The following is a 20,091-nucleotide window of genomic DNA, read 5'->3' as shown; positions in this document are numbered from 1 at the left end:
CTACTCATATATTTCTCAGATATATTCAGATATTATATCGACAGTTACAATAACTGGGTGAAGCCACTGGCGGATCCGGGGGGGGGGGGGGAACTAGTAGGGGCGATTGCCCCCACCCCACTCGGCCGACCCCCCCCCCCCCCTCCACGAAGGGAGAGCGGGTGAAGCTAGATCTATTACTACACTTTGTTGCAGGAATGCTATTAAATACTTCATAGATAATATTGTTGGATTTTTTTTTTTTTTATTTTGCTTCATAATAATTGGTTATGTCGATTCATTAAGCTTCCTACTTATTGCAGTAATAATATTAAACCTTTTTTCTTTTCACTACATCAAAATAAATTAAATTCATTTAAAACTACCAGCTCTAAGAGGTGACAAAGAAACAACGACAGATACAATGAACAAAACGTCTTTTACTATTCTTGTGCTTATTATATGGAACGTTGAATTAAATAATATTAGAAGAATATACATAACAGACACAATGTGACATCTAGTGGAGCATATTGGCGCTTTACAAAGAAGCTTGATGAATACATTCCAATGCATATTTATCTCAAGATAATTTTTAGTTCTATTAGACAATACTGAAGAAACAGTACGTTGGTTGATGACTCCGATCAATGAAATACTGTTACAAAATGTGTTACTACAACCTTGACCTCTCTGACCACAGGATAAGAAATTCTCCACTACGGAAAGTCCAGGGAATAGAAAACGAGTTCTTTAAAAATAAGCAAAAAGAAGATCAAGTTTTTTTAAGCCTATCTCCATTGTGTCTAAAAGCTATTCTGATATTGGTTAGTAATATACATTTAGAATGTTACATATACAATATAAAAAATACATACTATTCAAACTCATAGATTAATGGAAATATATTAATTTCAACATTCCATTAGATATAAACAATCATCCAAAGATTTAGTAGTGTATATACTTTGTAAGATTAAAATGTAAAAACAAAAACTGTAGTGTCTTTGATCAATAGAAATGAAGTGTCATGCGTTTCTCCTTTCTATTAGAGAAAAGTCACGTGAGTGCAGGTCATGCGTAACACTGACATTGGAAGGCTTCGCTTGACAGAGGGCAAGTAGATGGAGTCATCACACAGTTGCCACCTCTCTTGCCCAGTTCTCGGCACTTTCCGTCACACGTAAGCCAGACTCGACCTGTAAACCACCTGCTCCACCTACATGTCAAAACAAAGATGGACACAATTTATACATGTCATCACATTTGAACATTTGAAGGGAAAGTCATTCAGGAGAGAAAGCTCGCGCAATGAACGAAATTACGTTGTTACCCGAGTTTATCATCACTGACGTGTGGTTTGTGCTCTGGATTGTTGTCTCGAGGGTCTCCGGTTCGAACCCTGCCCGCTGCCATCCTGCAAAGGAGGCGAGGTTGGGGGGCTTTTCGGGATATAATAATCATTAATTGTAAAAAAAAAAAAAAAAATTCGACATAAATATAAAGAAAGAAAAACAAACTTTTAAACCTTAAGTCGAAACTGCTTTTGTTCTTCAAGAGATATTTGAAACTATTTCTTCTGGGATCTGGTTTAAAGATGAACTTCTAAATTTCGACCAACAAAATATAACACTGTGCTATGAGAAATGACATGGAGAGGAAAGACTGAATGGAGTGATGTGTTGAGGCAGACCAAAGCCCTCCAAGGGTTGTAGGCCTCTGAAATGGATGGATGCTACGATAAATTAAACAGAGATGCGTAGAATATCCTTAAGATTGTATTTAATATTCAAAGATTACATTTCCTTTATTTCCTACTCAAATAAATTAAACAAAAGGAGTTTGTGTAACAAACTCGTAGGCGAGCCATAAGGGTAAGTCACACTGACACATTAAGTGACACGTACATTTCTACCTGAATCACATTCGTTACAAATACTTCAAAAAAACATTTTGGTTTACAAATATTCTAATTCTTTTCGAATCCCTTGTGTAATGCATGAGCTGTTATTGATTTTACAAAACAGCTGAAAATAAAAGGAAGTCCTCAGGTTTAATATCATGTTCATTACAGCTTTGAGAACTTGAACTTGAGATTTCTAAAATTTCATATTTCTCTAATCAAACCCACAATGATTGACCTCCTATTAAAACACTTATCATAGGCCACCTATCAAAGCACTTATCATAGGCCACCTATCAAAACACTTATCATAGACCACCTATCAAAGCACATATCATTGGTCACCTATCAAAACACTTATCATAGGCCACCTATCAAAGCACATATCATTGGTCACCTATCAAAACACTTATCATAGGTCACCTATCAAAACACTTGTCATTGGTCATATATCAAAACACTTATCATAGGCCACCTATCAAAACATTTATCTTAGGCCACCTATCGAAACACTTATCATTGGAGTTGATGTACGAGCTGAATAAAACCAGAATATTGGAAACTTGCAATAATTTAATCAATGTCAAGGACGCTAAATATAACTTCAGGGTTACCTAATAAATAAAAAAAGAACTGAGCTCTACTTTTAACTCTATCTCAGTACGTGGCAAGTGATCTACGTACTAGACTAACTCACCTTTATTATCGCTAGCTAGTTGCTCGTTGTTTGTAAAGAAGAAATAAGTTATAATTCAAAGTTTTGTTCCATATAGAAATGATTTTGTGCTACAAAAAACGCAGAGCTCAGAAAGGTTTGATTCCGCTGGGAGAACACGTTGAGAAAATAAAAGAAAAAACACTTAGCTTGTCAACCCTTCATTTACTTTGTACACCGGATACGCCAAAAAGATAGCTATTTTACTTTTTTTTTCTTACATAACTGAAAATCTCTACATCTCAAGATGAATACCTCCCTGCTAGAACACTAGTGGATGGTTGAAGATGCAGAAGACGTATCCAAATGCAGTCTTTTATGCATCATGCCACTAGACTTATCTGATAAAGCTGGCCTCTCCACCAACCGACAAAACATTCAACGCTTTTATCCCCTTCCCCCTTGGTGTCGCCCAACGACCCCAGACATACGCTTGAAACTAGTAGACTCTAATGCCACTAAGCTAAGTCGTTCATCTAACAACCTTCAAATCCTAGCTCTGAAGACCATTAATACCTTCAAGCCCAGTGCTATTTTTGCATATACTGATGGGTCGGCATCAATAGATTCTGGAAGAGCATGCTATGGAGCCTGCATAGACTTTCTTGGCTCTTACTCAGTCAAAATCTTTGGACCATGTGGTAGTGTTTGCAGTTTTGATGCGGAGACCATGGCAGTCTGTGAAGCCTTAAAAGTCATTGACTCTCAACTCGGCGAGGGACATTTGAGGGCAACACAGATTGTTGTGGTCACTGACTCAAATTCTGTACTACAGGCTTTGCAAAGCCCCGGACCATTCCCCCCCAATATCAACACTGTCATCATCGCTTCACATAACATCAAACAACGCTATGGCACCCCTGTAATAATGCAGTGGGTACCGAGTCACAAAGGTGTGACTGGCAACACTATTGCTGACTCCTTGGCCCACCAGTGCGGGCAAATTCCACCCATTGAACAGGCTGTAAGCTTTCATCAAGCCCTGGCTATCATCCATAAATCAAAAATGGAAAAGTGGTTTTAGTGCTGGGACAAGTCCCAAAAAGCCCGTGGAGTCTGGGAGCGCATGAGGCGCCCTGTCCGCACTTCCCCGTGGTGCAGGCTGTCCAGGCCTGAGCAAGCTATTATAGCACAGTGGAAGACAGACCATTGTCCTGTTGGCTCACATTTCTTGCTACTATGGCCAAATTTTGATTCACGGTGTCCCCGCTGCGGGGAAGAAGAGGAAACCGTGCCTCATATTCTGTTTGACTGACCCAGACTTGCTGATCTCCGTCTCGACAGGTCTGGGAAACCCGAAATTCTCGACCTGTATGGCGACATTTATGTACTACGCAAGACAGCAGGGTTTCTGTCCAGGGCTTTTGCAAGAGAGGATTTGAGCCTCTCAAGCCCTCACTCAAATGGAGTTTGATGATGATGATGATGACATCTCAAGATTAATACTTTATTTTAGTATCTCCCTTTTGAGTAGCAGAGTTATCTGCTGATAAAATGTCATGCACATAGACATATATAAATATAGACTGGAAAAAGGAAATAACTTCATGTAACTTGAAAACATGTATATCTATTGTTGTCGGATTTCCAAATTCTGAAAAGTTGCATGATCTTCAGTCTTAGAGATTAAACAAAACTATACTGCTGTATAATAAAGTACACAAAATTGCAAGTCACAAATTTTCGTTTCATAAAACTCTTTTATCGGCCAGTCTATATTTATTTATGTCTATGGCCATGCACAATGAGTCCATTAGCTTTAAACTATTTAACACCCAACTTGAAGTTAGAGTTAGATTGTGCGATAGACTTCCCAAAAGTAGACTTGTCTGCACTCTTGACCAGCGAACTGAATTTTGGAACATTGTCATAAAAATACATAGAAAAAAAAAGATCTATACTTTACGTTGAACATCGGCTCCAGGTGTCCCAACACCTGCCAATAACACTTCCATCGGTAGGTGTCATTAACTGGCCAATGCACAGGAGGAAGAATGTACACATTAACAGTGACTTCATTATGACGTTAAGAGCTCGGTTCAGTCTGTTACCTTAGTTTACAGTAGGGCTGAATCTGTCAACAATACTCTAATCAATCTTTATATACACATGTCACTTTAGTCACATGATTATAGCCGGGCCCTTTTCTTTTTTTTTTTTTATTAATTGTTTTTAGAAATGTATTTTTAGTCCTTTTGGTTTATTTCCTTGTTCAGCTAATTAGTTGTAATAGACAATTTCTAAGAAAATGGAAATAATCTATTAGTTTGGAAATACATCCAGACACGTGTTCTCGTTTAGTTTCTCTAGGTCAGGGGTCGGCAACCTTTTGAGTCGGAAGAGCCAAAATTATAATTTACAAAATGTAAATTTTTTAAAGAGCCACAACATTTTTTCCTTGCCAAAAATAAATAGTACGCACACAATTTATTTTTTTATGAAAAAAATACAACAACAACTACATATAATTTAATTCAAATATAAGTAGTGTTTTTAACAACAAATTAGATATATGTCACTGTCAAAAAGTTGTTTTTTTTTATTTCGGTAACAAATAAAGAAGTTTAAAATTTACTTACAACACTAACTTTAATAACAAACAATTGAGCAAAACCAATTCAATTGGAGCGATGGCTTTGGTTTTAGAAAGTTGGGATAAATTTGACTCATAGCTTGTTTTAAGTTTCAAACACGACTCTAAATTTTCATTTGTTAGTTGGTTTCTTACTTTACTTTTCATTCTATTCCTGCAAGAGAACGCTTGCTCGCGCAAATATGTTGATCCAAAGATAGTCAAATCAATCCAAATGCCAACTTCTTCACCTGACTAGTATTCTGGAAAATTATTCCATGCGCCGAATTAACTCGCGGCATTCCTTTTAAAGCTGTCCACTCTTGTTGCGTTACGTACATACAGTTCTGGACCTCCAACATTTCCACCTAGCTTTTCAAATCTGTAAATTTTACACTCCACAACACTTTACTTTTTAAATCGATTAATTGCATTTCTAGAGATCCAGAATTAATTCCTAATGTATCAAAACAAGAACGTACAAAAACTCGTTCGTACCTTACTCGGTCAGACTCTATCACAGACACTCATTGATCAGGGAACATGAAACTGTGTGTAGTCGCTGAATGAACTCTTTATGTTGTCTGTTGTATTTATGTGTATTTTTCTGTTGTGTTGTCTTTATATGAGAAACGAGTCCTTGTAATCACAACAAATTTCCGTAAGGATCAATAAAGCAGTCTTAGTCTTAATATGGATTTCGTTACTATTTGTGTTGAGACGATTAACTAAGAATGCTAGAATGGTTTTGTTGGTTTTGAATAGCTCAAATCTATCATGGAATTCATTCTGATTTGTTTATAACTGTACTGAAGTAATTCGTGTCAAAAGTTGCACTGACTTTATCGTGATACTGTTTTAGACATTGAAAATGAAGTAACTTACCGCTCTGAATATATTCTGCAAAAAAGAATAAATTTTTCTTCAAAACCAACCGATTGTTCTACCAAAAACATAGGCTGGGTTTTCCTTTTCTTGCAGTTTTAGATTTATCTTCTTTAATTTCTCTGTTATATCCACCACAAAGTAACATTTCGCTGTTAAAAGCCTTGATTACCTAACTCATTACTTCAACTATATTTCGGCCAGAAATGTTTTGGGCACTTCTTGGTGTATAATTCAGTGAAACGTAAGAATTTCGCGGTTTACTTTGCTCCGACGAATTGTTGTTGCTCATTTATTTTTCCTGTCATAATTCTGGCTCCATCAGTAACTATTTAAACGATTGTCTTCAAGATATTTTTGCACGGCATTCTATCTTCTCCTCTAGTTAGTCACGAGAGCGGTTTCAATCCTAGAAGTTCTTCTTTTAGCCCTTGGGAAAACATATACCTGACAAAATGGGCAACTTGTGCCATGTCTTTATGTTGCAAGACTCGTCTATAGCAAGTGATAAGACAGAATAAAGTTGAATCTCTTCCACCTGCAAATATGTTACATTTGAGGAAATTTTAGCTATTCTATCTTGTACTGATTTAGCGGATAGTGGCAAATCTTTGATTTTTCCCAAGATTTCTGGTTTGTTTTTGAAACCACGAAACGGTTCTTTAGATGAAACAATAAACTAAACGTCGCAGCCAAAGCGAGTGGTCAAGATAATTAGTATTGCGTCAAATGAGAATTAAAACCTACCTAGAAACATCTGACGACGGCTGAGAGCTTCCAACGGACAGACAACAGTGACGACGCGTAATGGGGAAGTGTGTAATGAAAAGCGAGTACAAGTGTCTGAGAGATAGATCGGTGGCTTATACTCGTTGAACGATTCAGAACTATTTTAAAAAATATTTCGATAAAATAACTAATATTTGTGTATGGAACTAAAGAGCCGCAGCTTCACATCCAAAGAGCTGCATGTGGCTCGCGAGTCGCAGGTTGCCGACCCCGACTCTAGGTGACTGAAGTTAAGTATTTATGCATGTAAGCTGGACCTAAAAAGAAATTAATGTATTAACCAAGAGAAGATTACTCTTTTTAAGTTTACCGCTAGCACCTGCATACATCACATAGCATAGGCGCAGCCATGATTTTTTTTCGGGGAGGGGATTTTTTTTCTCCCCTCCCCCGCCAAAAAGAAAATAATTATATAATTTTAAATATATATATATATATATATATATATATATATATATATATATATATATATATATATATATATGTTTCTGTGTGTGTGTATTATTAATCTTTAATACATTCTGAATTCTGACCCTTTCATTCTTTCGGAAGATGTTTACTCTACCTAAAAATAGTTTCTTCCTGGAGTCTAGGAAAGCGATGCGACCTCCCCCAGCGCGGGGCAAAGCCCCGGCGCCAAGTACTATTTCCGAATTGAAAACCAACAAAAATGCATATTCTGAGGTATCTACAGTGCATTATCCTGCTATCCATTATCCTGAGCTAGCCAGGAAAACTAGTGACTGGAAGAATTTAGGTCATTGGTTAATAAGCATGACTAAATGCATGACGTGGGGGAGCTCACCCCCCCCCTCCCTTGCTGGCAATGGCGGGGAGTATACAATTTTTCCTCTAACTCCAGAAAGAGCCTATTCTATGGTACAATAAGCGTCTTCCGAAAGAATGAAGGGATTTATTATGTACACACACACGCACACACACATATGAATTTTTCCCCTCCCCGAAATAATTTCTGGCTACGCTTATGCGTGCAAGTATGCAAGTATGTATACATCTAGTTTGAGTAGAATGCGTATGAATAGAATGTATATAGTCCTCCCGGAATGGAGACAGCATACCAAATGTAAGAATAGTGTAATCTATAAATAAACTCAAGTTTCTGCTGAGCTGTACATAGATGTCTACAGGCTATAGAGAGCGGACAAATCTGAACTAGAAACGCGGACTGAAACAAGACACGCAGAACGAAAGCACTTGATAACCCAGTTGAGTAAAGACACGTCTTTGTAGCGCTGTGGACACTTTACACAAACTGTGAACCTAGTGCGTTACATTCTGAGTTTTTTTTTTTATCCTTCAATATTTATTCTGTTTTTTTGTTTTGTTTTGTTTTTAAATTATAAAGGGAGGAAGATAGTACTACTTCCAGGATTCTAGGTCAGTGTTGATAATGTGACAACTCACAACTGCTTGGGAACCGGCATGAAGGATGTATACATCACAAAAAGACATCATTACATGTACTTAGCATTACATCTACATTACATCTACATTACATCTACATAGACTGAAACATGAATATTTGTATTGTGTTTTTCTTTATACATGATACATTTCCATTCAATGTGGATAACTAGAAGTACCTATATTTGTATAGTATAGCCGGTGTCCTGATAATAGGAAGTGTTGCTAATGTCTTTGACAATGTTGACGGTAATGTGTGAGCCTTTGTAGCACTGTGAAATGTGTTTAGAGAATGTTATTTATTTCAAAATAATTCACAATCCTCTTAGCTTCTTATCTTATAGATGTCCAACGTTGACTCCTGAAGAGAAGTAAACTACGTTCTACTGGTGTCTGTATACCAATCTAGTCCTACAACTAGTTGACTATCAGAAGTAATGTTGAAATCCTGGTTCCACTGTAGAGCTTTATTAATTGGAACAAAAAGTGAAGCACTATAAGGTGTACAGTGTTGTGTACACATTGTTACTCAAATGAAAAGAAGATCACAACACACACAGAATTATTTGAACTAAAACGTTCTCCAAATATGAAGTGTATTACTTAATAAAGAGTAAGAGGCGCGGTGGCTGAGAGGTAAAGAGTTTGGCTTCCAACCTAGGTCCATGGTTTGAATCCTGGTGAAGCCTTGGATTTTTAACTTCGGGATCTCTGAGTAATGGGTAAATTAAATGCGTTTGGTTCTTGTGCTGGCCACATGTCACCCTCGTTAACCATAGACTACAGAAAAAGATGATCTTTATATCTTCTGCCCTATAGATCGTAAGGTTTGAAAAGGGTACTTTAGTGGTACTTAAAATATTGGGAGATAGAGTGGTCGTCATGCTCGAAGCAATCGGGTTCATGTGTTTAAGCCTGATATTTTTCTTCTAGTCAGCTTTTTGCTGCTGAGTTGTGAACTCTTTTGTATATCAAGCATGATACAAAATGGATAAAACAACAATATAGAAGTTATATTACATAAAATGAAAGAAACATATTTGGTTTTATAAAATGTATCTTTATTGTACAACATTTTAATCTAGAGAACAATGAAAATGTAAATGTCTATAGTGAAAATACATATCAGAAACGTCGTATATAAAGATATACAATTCTACATAGCAAATGTCTGTTAGAACACATTGGCTAACCCATCTCTCTCTCTCTCTCTCTCGCGCACTCTCACCGCGAGTTCAAATAACAGTGACACTGGTAGGGGTGGCTACTTAGTGGGCAGTTGACTGGAGATACTTCACAGACTCCTCGATTGAACGTCAACTGTTTGCAGCGACCATCACAAGTCTTCCACAGAAGGCTCGGTCCCCAGATGTTCCAACTGGAGAAAGAACACAATAATAACAATCATAATAAGTACCAACATTTGTTGAAAGACATTCTAGAGATATGTAGTGTTATTCATTCGTTTTAAAGAAAAAAAAGTCATATTAGTCCATGTATATAGTTGGTGTAAGCAGTTTCAATGTTTAGGGAATGGAGTGAAATAAATAAATAATGGGCTTTGGAGACGTCTTGACATTTTAAATAAAGAATCGAAGCTGTAAACTAAATCCTAACTCGAGACTACCTCTGCCCTTCACTCGCTTAGGTCACCAATTGCTAAATGCAGCTAGTTATATAAAATCCCATAAGAAATGTACAATTATTATGAACGTGAAGGTGTACAAGGAAATGTAGCTTACAGTTTTTGCTAAAAACGATGAGGCTATATATGCATATTTATATATACCTTTTTTTTTTCATTGATCATAATATTTTTAGTCCTAATAATAGTATAATACATAACTGTACTCACATAATAACAAAGCATAAATTAATGCCCTAAATATATTTCATTATTTTATTTTACATGTTGCATAAGAAATCTTATGAATATATTGTACAAACGCTAAACGTTTCCACAGTCTGCACTCCCTCTTGTATATCATTGATGCAATTGTATTTTACTACAGATATAATATACGAAAACATTAATTTATATTATTACAGAAATACTGCAGCACTTTTGGGCGTGGAAGTTTTTTTTTTTAAATATTAAACATGCAAGCGGTACAAAGTTCTACGTTTGTTTGTGAAGTCTCCCTCTTGAAGGTGAGACCCTAGAAGACAGCATTGTTGTAAATCAGGCCATGCCAAGGCTGGAAAGAAATCCAATTTTAAACTTTCTTACACCTGTTAAATGACGCCAATTTAGATGGGTTCCTCTGAACAGCACCAAAAAGTCTATCTATTACTTACGAAAGTATGCATAACTTAGCTGTCCCTTTGAAAACAAAATGTCATGAAATATTAAGTTATTCACTAAGAAAATAATAGTCACATTAATTGAAATAGTCTCCGGTACTCTAACTGTATTTAGTCAATTTAGAAACATAAAATATAATCTGCGATGTAAACATAAAGCCTGCATCAACACAGACTATTTTGGTTACATCACTTTCAACCGCCAAAGTGAGTTCAACATTTCGTTCGCAATGAAGAATACGTAATACTTTATTCCATGTGTTTTTTTAAACTAGACAAGGTTTCTTTCGGTAACTAGCCGAACTTTAAAGTTAAACACTCAGTTGGCCTATTACAGACGTGTACATTTACTGTTATTTCGAACTATACGCTGAGGGAATCACTTGGAATGAAAACCATAGGTGTTTCTACACTAACCAGGCTGACCATACCCACCTGGAGCATTTCTTTTCTGTCGACCTGCATTCGCCAATATAGGGACTCTCAGCCCTTGAGCCAATCACCCCAAGACAGACAATGATCAACAAGAGCAGTGGTAGCTTCATAGTTGACTGTGTAGTGTTCACTGTGTCTCCTCTGTGTAGTGTTCACTGTGTCTCCTGTGTGTAATATTCACTGTGTCTCCTGTGTGTAATATTCACTGTGTCTCCTGTGTGTAATATTCACTGTGTCTCTACTGTGTAGTGTTCACTGTGTCTCTATCAGAACACATTCAGATGACTTCTCTTAATCTTTTACTTGAGCTCCTAGGCGACATTTATATAAGACATATCAGGTCACGTGTTCATAAGTTTATTTTGTATGAATATAAACTTTTATAATTAGCTGTACAGGCGAAATGTTGTATTGAGTTGTTTTTGTTCAGGCTTTTTTTTTTCGGTCTAATTGCGAAGAAGTTGGTGAGAAATTTCTAGAGCGAGATAGTAGTATTAGAAACGCACAAGCATTCAAGGTCTCTCAAGTATGTGTTTGTATCACACCACACGCAGTTACTCTGTCCATGTTCAGAGTGAGTCAAGGACTTGTACGACGTCGCTAGTACAACATTCTAGGCCAACGGTTCACAGCGTTGTTCGCAATCGGGGTCAGGTCAAGATTGAACACGCGAGTCACGGGTCACATCGACGCCAAAAATTCTTGAAGTCTATTGGTACAGATCACCTGCAGGTTTAACATGCACCTTGGGCAGAATTTTAGATGGAGCGACGCGTCAAGGACCAGATCTAGCCCGCGGGCAGCAGTTTGAGAGTCACTGTTACTAGTTGATTCTGTCAAAGTATACAAAGCAATGTATGCAAGGGCAAGGGGAAATTATCCAAATTATCTTATCCATGGCTCAATATGTAATAGTTGTTTTTGCGTTTTTTGTTTGTTTTTTTCAAATTAATTTTTGTTGTAATGATAATTTCATATCAAATATGATACGTGAACATTTCATGAATCAGTTTCTAGTTGAAAAGGATGTTTTTTTCTTTTTTTTTTTTTGTAACCTATAGGTTGAACGAAAGTGTGTCTAACCTAAATGTTTAAAAAACAAACAACACATTTTAGAAAGTACACATTTTCCATAACTTATCATTTTTTTTTTTTTTTTTAAAAGGAAACCACAGAATTTGCGCTATTCAGTTTTAGCTTTATCATCATAGAAATCCTTGGGCCGTAGGCCTCTTTTCTTTGCCTCTTTTTTGGGCTTTATGTGCCTCTTTTATGGGCCATCTTGCCTCTTTTGTGGGCTTTTTTTTAATGTTTTTATTTGTAAGTTATCATAATTCACAAGTATTAAATCATAAACTTTTTTTTTTTTTTTTAGAAATGTACATAAGACTTATTTATGAACTCTCATGTTCCCAAATTACATTTGTCATCCGATAGAAATGGTTGAGAAAACTATTGACGTCTTTATCACTGACATCAAATCTTCAGTTGTTTTTTTTCTTTAAGGCTGTAAACATGCATCAGGCGGCCAACGGAAAGTGTTAGAAAGCTCGTGGTGTTCAAAAGAATCGCCGAGTATTTTTCCATCTACATTTTTAAAAAAACCGTGGTATAGCCCTCCCGCGTAGGTCAGACTCAAGGGACCACTGTACCTGCCGTTTCATTTGAATTAGTTTTGATTAGTTACGTAACTTATATTCAGATCCCCTCTCCCCTCTTTTGTAACAAATAGTAAAATAAATAATTAAATCCACCCCCTCTCCTTCTTTGATATTAGATTTGAAACTGAGGGGGGGGGCGATCACCCCTACGGGCCCCCTAGATCTGCCAGTGCCGCGTGCAAGGCGCCTCGGTCTTGGGTCCACTCTCTGTAAGTGGCCGAAGGCAACGCTAACCATGGGGAATTCATCTCATCTTCCTATACTGTAACCGCTACTTTCCGTGTAGGGATAGTCACTCCAGCCACGGGTCTATGATGTCAGCCACGGGTCTATGATGTCGGCCACGGGTCTATGATGTCGGCCACGGGTCTATGATGTCAGCCACGGGTCTATGATGTCAGCCACGGGTCTATGATGTCGGCCACGGGTCTATGATGTCGGCCACGGGTCTATGATGTCAGCCACGGGTCTATGATGTCGGCCACGGGTCTATGATGTCGGCTCCTTGTGTAGAACGATGTTGCAGAATGTTTGGACTTGTTTGTAATAATGTTTGTAATAATGTTTGTAATAATGTTTGTAATAATGTTTTTTAAATGTTTTACTACAAGTTTCGGATGTTCCTTCAGAGTTGAAGATAGTTTACTTTCTAGTCCAAACCTCCCGTAGGACGACAGGGGATGGAAGCGGGCAGGGTTTGAACCGGGAACCATCTATAAATCCAAACAACAGTCCAGCGCGCAAACCGCACGACCAGGGGTTGGGTTGTTTGTTTCATCCCCAGCCAGGGTATCCTGGAGGGGGCCATGTTCGCTTCCCTTTCCCTTATGGACTTAGTCTGTTGAAGTGTTGTTGCACCACAACAGAATTGGTCAACGTTCTCCATTGCTCTCTGTGTCTTTTTGTCTTGAATAGAAGCGACTGGCGACCTTTGACCTCAAGGAGCGCTGCTTCCACTAGCCATACTGCGGGAAAATGGGAGAAAAAGTAGGGGAAAAAAGAGCGTGAAGTCAGAAAAGAGTTGAGAGAGAGAGAGATGGGGAGAGAAAGAGAGAGAGAGATGGGGAGAGAAAGAGAGAGAGAGAGAGAGAGAGAAGAAAGTGAAAAAGAACAAGTCAAAGTCGAATGTCAGCCAGCACATCTTCTTAACGCCTTATAATTTCTGTTTACACCAAGCCACGATCGTGGCCCCACGCATTTTGAGGGTCCAATGACTAGTATTCTGTGGAAGTCTTGCGACAACGTGAAAGAACTCAACTACAGCGGCGGCGACTGTGTTCTGGTGCCATCAAAATGGGGGGGCTCCCTCTTCCTAAAATTGTGAGGTGCGGGGGGGGTGTAAAGGAGAGGGAGGTTGGTTAATTTACTTTTCAGTTGGTACCTATACATCCAGGTTTGAATATAAGTAATACAAATTAATATATTTTATGTTCGAGATGGTGTTTCATCGTCTAAACAAGATCTTGAATATCAATTTCTTTCTCATAAGCTTATAGAGTGTGCTGCCTCTACATCGTTTCGGGTTCATTTCAATTCATTGAGTTGTTTCATCAAAGTACTCCAGCCGATGGTCATTAAACACTACGAGCAGGACGCGCAATGGTATCTTTTTATTTCTCTCCTTTATCTCTTTCACCCAAACAAATGTTCTTCAATCTTTACGCCGGATAACCACGTATGCCTGAACAGTTCTAGAATCGACGTTTATCTGGAATATGGCTACAGAAACAAATGGATAAATTACTTTTTCAATGATTCCATTCATGGGCAGAAAGACTAAATGTTTAAGAATAGAAGAAATTTAAATCACAAGGAAGCATAAATAAAATCATTTTTCTTAATAATACATCTTACTCTCCCATCCACAATGGTAATATACATCACTCCCGCTGTATGAAACATTAACAAAATACACCAGATAACTGACTGTACACAACAATGAAAGGATGCATCGGTTAATACCTTCAAAGTGTATATACTCATCAATCACTATTTAAAAATGTATCACTTACCGTCTAAAACATGTAAATGACACACTAATTATCGTCTAAAACAGGTGGATGACACATCACTTTTCGTCCAAAACATGTAAAGGATGCGTCACTTACCGTCTAAAACATATATTAGACTCCGTCTTAGAAACGTCTAAAACATATACTAAGCTTTGTCTTGTTTAGAAGTCCCATCAAAAATCAAATTGCTTTAGTGCAAAAATGAATAAGACTTTACTTGGGTGTGTACAAAGATAACTAAAACTACATTATGGCTGAGATTTCAAAACTCACTTTCTGATATCTAATACATAGTTTTAATGTTTGTTTCTTTTTTCCATCTACATGTTTGAAAAAAAAAATTGGAGTTAAAAAAATATGGAAAATATTTTCAGTAGAAGAAAATGTTTTTTGTTTCTCTTGTATTCCTGTTCAGTCTGGTACCAATTTAAAATTAGTTACAATCCTGGAACTCAGTCCACTATCACATAGACTTTTGAAGCTTCGATAGTAAAAATGCAAGTGCCCATTCTAGAATAGTACAGAACATGATAATCAGATAGCTAGAAAAATACCTTGACTTATTTTATACTTTCAGATGTTTTTTAAAAGATATACTACATATACTTTTCAAATTGCTAGGCACTAGTCTATAACCTATACATGTTTTCAGAAATTGGAGAAGTAATCTTTACTCTGAGCATCTTCTTCAAGTCTCATAGCAATCGTCCCATCCAGCATCCACTGTGGACAAGAAGATGACCACAAGCAGGGCAGACAATACTTTGACAGCAGCAGTCGTGGCTTACAAAGCAGACGACACGAGAGAAAGTTTTGGCGCGCTCGTTTAACGTTCACTATTGGAAGCGTGCTTTGATTTATAGCCGTTGTGCCAAGTGCAATTTGAGAAATAATTGTTTATGTTGACAGCTGGAACTCCCGGCCTGGCTTGACCTGCTTTAGTTCAGGTAGAAGAGATAAGTAATTACAAAGGAGAGAGAGGGAGTTGACAAGTTCGCAGAATCAAACAGGATGTCATTAAACTGTTTGTTTAGGATCAGGGGGGCCATAGAAAAACACCAACAACGTGACTTTGGACGTTTATTTCATGACTTCTTGACCAAGATTATATCAACCCACTTTGTATCTCTGTCTGTCTGGTACAAACATTGGGCACGCTATCATTGCCCGCTGCCCATACACTTGGATCAAGTTAAAACGTCGCACCATTATTCCATTGTTCCTAACAAAAGACGAATCAATAAAAATAAAACGAATTATAAAAAAAAAAAGTAAACAATTAATTAAAGAAATGTTGATAATTAATGAAACTTGAAAGGGAAATAAATCTTACACTATAAAGAAATATATTATTGTAAATAAGGAATTATCATCTTATTTTAAATTTTGCTTGTTTATTACTACGCTTTGATCAACTCCTCACACTGTTTACCTGGATGGAATCTTTTACAACTTAGCTCTTACACTTCTCATTCTCGGACGTAAAAGGATCCAGAACATTTGAGGGGAGGGCGATTTTTTTTTTCAAACCCTAACCCCCATGTATGCACTAACCCTAGGTATGTACACACACACACACACACATAGACATATAAATAAATATATATAAAGCAGTGTTTTTCAAACTTCAGCGAAAAAAATGTATTGGTACCTTCTTCTTCGACAGCTATGCGTCTAAATACATTCTCCTGACTTCTATGTCTGTTCATCCTATAAAAACAAAGGCAGGTCAAATAAAGCCAAAACATTAAGGTGGGGAAACGGAGCGACCCTGAAGTCTGAGTGACTATTGAGGCACATCTAGCATAAATATGTCTGCATTTGGTATATTTATCGTAAGATTATCTATATGTTAAGAGAAAAGTCTTGTATTGAGACCGCATCGGTCCTCGTTTCATATGCTAGGACAAATTTGTATAAAAGCTCCTTCTTCTCTAGTGCTATTAAAGCATGGAATGGGTTGCCTGAGCTAGCCCGGAAAACCAATGACGTGGCAGAATTGAAGTCATTGGTTAACATGCATGGCTAGATGTATGACACGAAGGACGTAATCATCTTCTTTTTTGAAGTGACGTCTGTATTATATAAGATAAGAAATAACTCACTTCTCGACACTCCCCATGCTGCAGGAAAGTGAAGACATAATAGATATAAACTCTTATAAATAAACAAGTTTGTAGTTTAAACATTCTTGACTGTATCAAGTCGTAATTACCTGACAGTTATGTCTGTGACATATACGTGACATTGTTGCTTATGTCATGGCAGGGCTTTCCAAACATAGCTTTATATTTACCTAGGGAAATTGAGAAGTTATTAACATCCTTAATTTTTACATGTCAAGGTTACATGCTTTATTCTCTCTTTTTAGCTAGAAAGGAATTTCTTTATATCCTGTTTGCAAGAGCAAATAAAAAGAGCTACTAAGTCTTGTGTAATACTAAAAAAAAAAAGAATTACATTTTGTTTATTAACCACTGGTAACACTTATTATTTTTTCGTAAAAAAATACTACGGGAATACTGGAAGAAAAGAAAAAAGAAACATTACATTACAAAATGTGTGATAACACAAACCGAAGAGTCGGTCCCCACCTGATTCGCCTATTCACAAGAAATATTCAAGCCATGTTTTTGTTTTGATTGTCTAAAGCAATCAAATGTAAAAGAATCGCTCTGTTTTCCACTTTAAAAATATCTGAAAAACATCTAAAGCGCGGCAGAGCTCACATTCAGTCACCACTTGCTTGGAGGAACTTGAAATGTGCGTGTAAAGAACGGTACTGACAGCCATGTTGTTTCTTTCAACAAGACAAGGACAAAATGGAAAGATTAGAAGAAGAGACTCTAGGACACTGAGAGACACTGGCAGATCTAATGGTGTGGAGGGGGGGGGAGACGGTAGGGGGGATGTCCCATCAACTCGCCTGCCCTCCCCTTGTTGGGGGGTGAATTTTAGTAGAGAAATCACGCAATCTGTATATAAATTCTTTACTTATGTTAATAATATATACTATTTATTGAAATTTTAAAAAATTTGTTTATTTTGCAGCCCCCTCTAGTATGTTGGCCGATTCGGAGGGGTGGGTGGAGGGGGGCGATCGCATCTTCTGCTCTCCCCAACCTAACCCTTTAAGTTGGGGGCGGTCAAATTTGTATGCAGAAATCATAGTTTGCGAACATAATTAATTGAATATTTATATAATTAGCTACGTATTGATAATTGAACTCATTTGATATAATATGTCACACCGCAGTCTAATCTCAAATTTAAATCTTTAGTTAATAAAAAATGCAAGAGTGTGACCGGTACCAGTGAAAAAGAACAAGTCACAGTCGAATGTCGGCCAGCACATCTTCTTAATGACCATCTTTCCTACGGCTGGAGTACTTTGATGAAACAACTCAATGAATTGAAATGAACCCGAAACGATGTAGAGGCAGCAGACGGCTTACTTTTGTATTTTATTGAACAATTATTTTTTTTCTTTACAAACAATCTTTCAGTAATACAAGTTTTCTATGCTATATATTAAATTAAATATTGAGTCGCCGCATATTCTTTAATTTTAAATGCAATTATTAGCAATATTTATAAAATATTTTTCCCAGTCTCATTTTCCCGACCTTTACTCAATCTGAGATATTTTTATTGCATTAATAATTTTGAGACTGTAACTCCCAATTGATACATGAATCCTAAAAAATAAAATAAAAATTTAGAGTAGAATCTAATTGGTTGACTTCATATTGACTGTAACAAAACGAAGCTAAAATCAGGCGTATTGAACAACATTTGATCACTTATAAATGAACCTCTTTTTCAAATATTATTTTTGGAAGATATTTTTTTGTTAATTTTTGGCTGCCACCATCAAAGCCTAAATCAAAGTAAACTATTTTCCTTTCAAGGAACGAATCGTTTGAACTTACAATGTAGTTAGGTTCTATAAATTCAAATTAGAATTTTTTTTAAAGCAAAACATTATTCAAAAGATTATTAAAAATTAGGCATTTCGTGACGGTCAGAACGGACAAATATCCAGAGAGCGTTTCACCATCAATCAGTTGGCCTTTTTGTCTGACCAAACTATGCCTAGTACAAAAGGTCTCGCTTATTACAAATATAATATTACGATAATTACACCTTATAAAGCTATACTTACGTTACTTGTGCCTAGATTGTGACTCATTTTTTAGTATCGGCCCTTGCCCACACTTTATTTAATTTAATTTGAACTTTCTTTGTTTTTAATAGGATGAATTATGAGCTGTAGATGTCAGGAAAATGCATTTCTGCAGTTAAGAATGCAAGAAAACGCTTGGAGTTAGGGGTCCAACGTAATTAACTGCTCCTTTTCCCCCAAAGTTGAGAAACACTGCTATAAAAAAAATAAAGATCTTTATTTTTTTATTTTTCTCGGATGTATATCCCAAATCAATTCAAAAGTTTGTGGAAAAAAATGAAATGCGATGGTTGAAAAAAAAATAATTAAAAAATGGAGGTTCTAGAGAGAGAGAGAAGAAAAGTGAGGGGTCTGTTTCGTTTTGTTGTAACAGATACAATTATCCAGGGAAAACGTTCAGACGTGGCACAAAAAAAACAAAAAGGTTGGGAGGTTCCGGCAGTGGGAACACATCAACAGGCGTAGCGGGTGTGTCATGCTATCAGTATATATGTATATAAATAGTGTCGAAAAGCAAATGTAAACTCTACGTTTTTGGTGAAAAAAATGGTGGTTTAGTAAATTTGCACATTTATAAACAAAAGCTCATATATATATATATATATATATATACATTCAAAAATTCTTTTCAAAGATTCATACAAGGGTATTTTTGTGAGTCGCCAAAGTTCTATCAAAAACGTTAGATCCAAATAGTTTTTGTGGTGTGTTTGTGTGTCGCCAATGTTCTATCACACACGTTAGATCCAATCAGTTTCTACGGTATGTTTGTGTGTCGCCAATGTTCTATTTCAGACTTTATTTCCAAGCAGTTTCTGCGGTATGTTTGTGTGTCGCCAATCTTCTATTTCAGACTTTATTTCCAAGCAGTTTCTGCGGTATGTTTCAAGAGCCAGAAAGCAATCAGTGGTGCTAAAATGTGGCCTGGAAAACATGAATGTAAAAAAAACAGCTTTCAATGTGAAATAAACTAGTTTGTCCGTCTCGAACACAAAGCAATGTTCAAGAAGCACTGGACGTAGGAATTTAAACGATATTAAAAATGAATGAGCAGCTAACTAGTGGTTATATGTAGACCAACACACATGTGTTACAGTCGTAGCGCAGCATGGTGTGAATGAAAATGGTGCGAATTTGGATAATGAATGGAAGTTAGATTATAAAGTGGAAGCTAGAAAAAGATGAACATGAAGCGAGTTGAAAATATGATGTTTATGTAATTTGT

The 20,091-nt window shown here is 36.8% G+C and overlaps 1 protein-coding gene and 1 long non-coding RNA gene across 8 annotated transcripts in view; both read right to left on the bottom strand.

Moving 5' to 3' along the window:
- Nucleotides 1-401: 401 nt before the first annotated feature.
- On the bottom strand, nucleotides 402-4,903 carry LOC106074198 (uncharacterized). Its single transcript, XR_001218897.2, has 2 exons — nucleotides 4,504-4,903; nucleotides 402-1,198 (listed from the first exon to the last, which is right to left on the bottom strand). It is a non-coding gene; the product is annotated as an uncharacterized LOC106074198 (long non-coding RNA).
- A 4,404-nt stretch (nucleotides 4,904-9,307) lies between these two features.
- LOC129922170 (uncharacterized) overlaps nucleotides 9,308-20,091 on the bottom strand; it is a 33,214-nt gene continuing 22,430 nt past the window's right edge. For 3 of the 7 annotated variants that reach the window (XR_008774148.1, XR_008774149.1, XR_008774150.1), the window contains 4 exons: nucleotides 16,896-19,790; nucleotides 16,332-16,390; nucleotides 11,008-11,318; nucleotides 9,308-9,646 (listed from right to left, as the gene is read on the bottom strand). Coding sequence is in view for 4 of the 7 variants with exons in the window: in XM_056007074.1 (XP_055863049.1) it covers nucleotides 19,723-19,790 (68 nt within the window). In the remaining 3 variants the exon portion in view is untranslated. Of the gene's footprint in view, nucleotides 9,647-11,007; nucleotides 11,319-15,765; nucleotides 15,903-16,054; nucleotides 16,391-16,895; nucleotides 19,791-20,091 lie in introns of those variants that run through there. The other 4 variants (XM_056007074.1, XM_056007076.1, XM_056007077.1 and 1 more) reach the window with 4 other exon arrangements.

Source organism: Biomphalaria glabrata, chromosome 12 (genome assembly GCF_947242115.1).
Source record: "Biomphalaria glabrata chromosome 12, xgBioGlab47.1, whole genome shotgun sequence".
In the NCBI taxonomy this organism is placed as follows: domain Eukaryota; kingdom Metazoa; phylum Mollusca; class Gastropoda; family Planorbidae; genus Biomphalaria; species Biomphalaria glabrata.
The sequence above is the reverse complement of the archived record's forward strand: the minus strand, read 5'-3'. Positions and strand labels throughout refer to the sequence as shown.